Source organism: Cricetulus griseus, chromosome 2 (assembly GCF_003668045.3).
Source record: "Cricetulus griseus strain 17A/GY chromosome 2, alternate assembly CriGri-PICRH-1.0, whole genome shotgun sequence".
In the NCBI taxonomy this organism is placed as follows: Eukaryota; Metazoa; Chordata; class Mammalia; order Rodentia; family Cricetidae; genus Cricetulus; species Cricetulus griseus.
Genome location: NC_048595.1, coordinates 379,540,033 through 379,546,032, shown reverse-complemented (window position 1 = coordinate 379,546,032; position 6,000 = coordinate 379,540,033). Strand labels below are relative to the sequence as shown.

General features: G+C 45.0%; 1 protein-coding gene across 1 annotated transcript; it reads left to right on the top strand.

Annotated features, from left to right (window-relative positions):
- The first annotated feature begins 839 nt into the window (after positions 1-839).
- LOC100753741 (cytochrome P450 2D20-like) lies at positions 840-3,806 on the top strand. The gene is made up of 5 exons (XM_035438809.1): positions 840-866; positions 2,469-2,610; positions 2,824-3,005; positions 3,384-3,525; positions 3,628-3,806. Exons 1-5 carry the CDS (start codon positions 840-842, stop codon positions 3,804-3,806), a joined length of 672 nt encoding a protein of 223 aa, XP_035294700.1.
- The last annotated feature ends 2,194 nt before the right edge of the window (positions 3,807-6,000 follow it).

Genomic DNA, 6,000 nt, shown 5'->3' with positions numbered 1-6,000 from the left:
TAAATCCTTCTGGTTGTTCATCATTTGCTGGCTTTTGAGTAATAGTAGCAGGATAGACCATAGCAGGTGATGATGATACAAACTTTGGTAAGTCATCTCTGACTCTAAAATGTGCTGGTGTTGTTAGATCTTTTTTATTCTCTTTCGTTTGTATATAAGCTTCTGGTGTATCAGTTTTAAGAAGGTTTCCCATGGCCTGTAATCTATTCACCATTGTTCCTCAGAGCGTTTGAAATCCCTGGACAGTAAAAACTTCCAACAATTTTATTAAATCAGTCAGTTTCATTGTTCTCATCATTTACATATGTTTTAATATTCTCATCCTTTGAGATTATTTGAATGGCATGCAGATTGCATTCCAAAAACAATGTTCTATCTGCAAGCTTGCCAATACTCTTAGACATGGAAGGCATTTTTTTCTGTTAGGAGTTCATTACCATGTTTCATTTTGTGAATTCTGTCAAATTAAGATTGTAGGTCTGTAAAGTCTGTATCATGTCTATTAGTTCCTCATTCTTAGCCCTATTATCAAACCATATCTTTAATGATATGATGTGAATTACCAAACTAATAGCAAATATGGCTAAGAGTGTATACGTCCCAGGTACGTCATGTGCCTCTTTTAAAATTCCACGCATAGTAGAAGCAAAAAGATTTTAAAATTCATAGAGGGTAATATTTTCCACCATTGTTGTAGCAGAAGTTAACAAATTGTAAAAGAAACCTATTTTAATTAATTTATTTGCTAGCTTAAATTGCAAAATATCCAGTAACTTACCTCAAATTAAATCCTCAGAAAGTCTTCCTACCTCTTATGGTCTTAATTTTAAGTTGCAATGATGATGTTTGCCCAGCAGGTGTCGCAGGTATACACCAAAGCAAGTCCAAGGACACCGAAGCGCCAGTCTGACTTGCTCCAACGTTGTCCAACCTTTGAATACTAAGCAAAAACTCAAAGAAACCAAACCTAAAAGATTTTTGTTAAAGAGAAAAGGAAAAGAAAAAGAGCAACCTGTATGCACTAATTGCCAATCACCGATCAGGACTCAGCAGGCTGACCATGCTGGGTAAGTCCATGGCGGGTGCACGGTGGGTGCACGGCCATGAGCTGCATTGGATGTACCAGCTCTGGGAAGTCTCAAGGTCTGGGAGTGTGGCCCTTTGTCTAAATAAAAGCTAGATGGAACCACCAAATTCAGGGGGAAAAAAAGGTTTTAGGAGTGTATAAACCACTGGCGCTGGATGCAGGGGAGTAGCAGGGAGTCAGGCTTGTCTCAGTGAGCTCACAGCAGGCAGCTAGCAGCATTCTCAGGGCTGGACTGGGACCCTCATGGGGCGATCAGCCCCTGTCCTGCCTTTAATGTTCTGGCCACCTGGGCCCAAAATATAAATGGAGTTCTTAATTGGTCTAGATAATAAAAAGCCAGAGTCAGATATAGAGGGAAATGCTTAGAGATCAGAGAGGAGAAAGCCGCCTTACCTACTAAGTATTTCAGCTGAGAAGAGAGCTATTTCCTGTTTCTCCCTGCTTATATCCTGTTTCTGCCCAGCCTATCTGTTTATACAGATCTCCAGACTTCTATGGATAGCTAGAGGCAAGCTCCATTCTCTGACCGCCAGACAGGCTTTATTTGTGCAAGTAAGAAACCAACATACAGCTTGCAGGAGGAAAGGCCTGAAGTTGACTAAAATCAGGTAACAGGAGGGGAGAAGAGAATCAAATTTGAGGTTTCTAGAGAGAGAGGCAACCTGTGCCCTCTGTCTACATGGAAGCCACACTAGCCTGTGATTTCCAGGGTAGGATATTCTTTCTGTTCACCCAGCTGCAAGAGTCTAAAGGGTGGAACTGAGGAGGAGGCAGGTTATGGGTAGGGACAAACAGTCTCAGGGTCCATTGTGAAGGAGGCTGGTTTCTGAGACCGGTCCAGGAGGACCCTGAGCATAACCAGCACCAAGAGGCCAGCCATGTGGTTAGTGGGTAACGGACTGCCCAAGTAAGCCTGGGGACGTGAGTTTGATGCCAAGGACCCATGATAGACTTTACAAATTGTCCTGTTACTTGTTCACACATACCATGGTTCAAGAGCCCCATACACTATAAAGAATAATGAGTAATTAAAATTTTAAAAGAGGAAGCACTGAGACTTCCTCTGAGGTTGTCATAGATTCTGAACACATTCCCAGTGCTCCTGCATGTCCCAGGGTTGTTTGACAAGGTCTTCTCTGGGCAAAAGACCTTTATGGCCATGGTGGAGAACCTGTTGACTGAGCGCAGGAGGACCTGGGACCCTGAACAGCCACCCTGAGACCTCACTGATGCCTTCCTGGCAGAGATGGAAAAGGCAAGAGATAGCCATTAAGATCAGGGCAGAGGCTGTGTGACACAGCAGCTGAGCCGGCTGGGGACAATGGGAGGCCACTGTGGGAATTCCTCTCCCCAGTGAGCCCAGTTTCCCTGTCTGCCCCAGGCCAAGGGGAATCCTAAGAGCAGCTTCAATGATGAGAACCTGCACATGGTGGTGAATGACCTGTTCGCTGCAGAGACAGTGAGCACCTCATCCACCCTGTCCTGGGCCCTGCTGCTCACCATCCTGTACCCAGATGTGCAGAGTGAGCCTGGCTGGGGATGAGAGGGGAAAGAGACGCACACCCTCCTAGCTGACTCCAGACATGTATGGCTCCCAGCACTAACCTAACACAGACTCCCAACACTATGGGCATCTTTCTCACATGACCTCAGCGCTTAACATGGTTGTAAAGGAGGAATAGAGGGAAGACCCCTAGGAATGCTTCACTGAGGGGATGCTTTCCCTGCAGGCTGAGTGCAACAGGAAATTGATGCCATCATAGGGCAGAGGAGAAGCCCAGAGATGGCAGACCAGGCCCACATGCCCTTCACCAATGCTGCCATTCATGAGGTGCAGCACTTTGGAAATGTATCCCCATTGAATTTGCTATCCATCACATCTCGTGACATTGAAGTACAAGGATTCCTCATCCCCAAGGTAGGCATGGGCCCTCCTACTCTTACATCATGACACTAGCACACATGGGCGGGAAAGAACAAGACCAGCACACCCTGGATTTCCAACATGCTGACAGGACCAGCCTGGTGCAGGTACCCTGCAGCCACTGAGTGTCCTCAGTAAAGAGAAATGGCCAATGACAATGACCACAGAAGCTTTAAGAAGCACTGCACACAGGACAGGTTTGGGCACCCATGGAGACATGTACAGGGCACTCCAAGGGGCTGAGATGATTCTGGGGCTGAGGTTACATGAAAGGATCAAGTGTGGGAGGTAGAGACATGTGCATGTGGTCATGGTAACCAGGGTCATGTTAGCCCTATCCCAGTCCATGTTCACACATGTGTCTCCTGCCAGGGGACGACCCTCATCCCCAACCTGTCCTCAGTGCTGAAGGATGAGACTGTCTGGGAGAAGCCCCTCCACTTCCATCCTGAACACTTCCTGGATGCCCAGGGCCGCTTTGTGAAGCATGAGGCCTTCATGCCATTCTCAGCAGGTGCTGTGGGGTGCCTGGCTCCATGTCTCTTCCCAGGGTGCCTTGGGGGGGGTGGAGCATCAACCAGGCCCCAGACTGACTAAGCCTCTCTCCCACCCACAGGCCGCAGAGTATGCCTGGGGGAGCCCCTGGCCCGCATGGAGCTCTTCCTCTTCTTCACCTGCCTCCTGCAGCGCTTTAGATTCTCGGTGCCTGATGGACAGCCGCGGCCCAGCACCCAAAGCATCTTCACATTGCCAGCTACCCCAGTCCCCTACGAGCTCTGTGCAGTCATGCGCTAGCAAGGACAGCAGCTCCATCCTTCTCCCCAGCTTGTGCTGCATGATGTCCAATAAACCAGACCTGTGGCTGCCACTCAGATTCCTGGACCTCCCCCATCCTTGCGTCCATGCAATTTTGCAGTTCCCATTGCCCCCTCCGCCTACCAGCTCTGTGTTGTGCTGTGCCAGCAGGAACACTAATTCCAGTCCTGCTCTGTAGCTAGGACTGAACCATGCACAATAAACTAGTCTTGTGGCTGCCACCGTTTCCTACTTCCTCAATCCCTATATCTGCTGGGTCCTCAGACAACAGTCTCCAACCAACCTTTACCACTGGTCTCATCCCTTCCCAGGAGACAGCTAATGCTAAGAGAAAAGGGTGTGCTGAGCCTAGACATTGCCCCAGCTGCCAGGATAGCTGTGATCTATCAGCTGATATAAAACTTCAAAGTAGCTTTAAATTACACCAGGTACCTTGCTAATGTTTTTAAGATAAACTATTCCCAGAAAAGCAATCTTGTCTACAAGGACATATAGCCAGTTGTCTATTTTTTTTTTTTTTTTGAGTTAAGGTGAAAAATGGAGAGCAACCTAATTGCTGTGTGCAATTTCCTTGCTAGGTCTGGCTGATAACCTTGGACAATGGTTAACTCTCTGAACAAACTCCTAACCTCAGTTTTCTGATATGGCATGTACCCTGGAGATTCAACATTCAGCCAACTAATGTTTTGGGGGTTTTTTTGTTTAGTTTTGGTTTGGTTTGGTTTTTGGCTTTTTTGTTTTTGTTTTTTCTAGCTGGTCAGGGCTACAAAAAATAATTTGACTTCATAGTCCTGACAAAGAGTTACGAGTTTCCTTTTCATGGTCTAAAGTTACACACAGGACAGAAAATACATTTTAAGATTTAAAACGCTTTTAGTGTCACTGTTGCCTTGGAGAGTGCCAATTGAGCTAATACTAAAAGATTTATGGTAATTCTAAACCTAAACCAAATGACACACCTTTTTCTGTAAACACAATACTCAGTCCAAGAAAGCCCAGCTTTTATGACTGCAGATAACAAAATGTTAGTTCAAAATGTTTATACACTCAAGAGTATAGGTTATAGTACACAATTTTCTTATTTTCTTAGACTCCTCAGTAGTTTACGTTTATAACTCCTTTATAATCTTTTATAAGACTACCTCTCTAGATAGAAAACAAAATGACTGACTCTTTGCAGCTTCGAGATACATTCTACCAATTAGGGAGCTGACTGAGAGAAAAAAAATGCTCCTTGCTTTGTGACAAGTTATTTAGATTTTTTGCATGTGAGTTTTTGGGATGACCCTGTTTTTAATCATTTACTTAAGAAGTGGAATGTGATCTTCCAATGTAACTCCTATATTACCTGAATGATGCTGTGAAGAACAAAGATTGAACAACGTGAGAGAAGAAAGACGGGAATCCATCAAGAGAATGCCTGGGTGTCTTTTCCCTTAACCCTCCCAGATAAAAAAAAGTCTCAGGGTGATAACACTGTGGATTTTTTTTTCAATACCCTGGGCAATCTAGGAGCTGGCTCTCTCAAGATTAAGGTACTAGTTCCCTACACATAGTCAGATGTCACTCACAGATGCAATTGTTCTGAGAATTGCATTATCTCCACATTGCATTCTTGTGCAGACACTCGAATGCATTTACAGAAACTAAGAATGCTGTGCTGTCACACGGTGATATGATCTTATAGGATCATAAACATCTACCCCATCTGTCCTTGACTGACATCATCATGTACTGTGTGACTGTGCCTTTGTAATTTTTATATCTTCTTCCCACCCTAAACTTCTATCCACCTATTAGACTGAAACACAGCCACCTCGGTTTGGTTGCCTTTTTCATAGGACATTTTTTTCTGTTTCTAATTTCAACTTCTTTATTTCATTTTATCTGATGATGGCTCTCCTGAAACCAGCATGCACATGGATCTCGTTTCTTTTTTAAATTCTGTTATTTATTATTTATTAGCAACCTTGGAAAGGGATATTCTCATCAGAACTCATTGCAAAGCAGGGATCCAGAAATATCTCATTAGACTGTAAAGGGTATATATAACAAAGTTAAAAACCACACCAGAGCCGGGCGTTGGTGGCGCACGCCTTTAATCCCAGCACTCGGGAGGCAGAGGCAGGGGGATCTCTGTGAGTTCAAGGCCAGCTTGGTCTCCAGAGCGAGT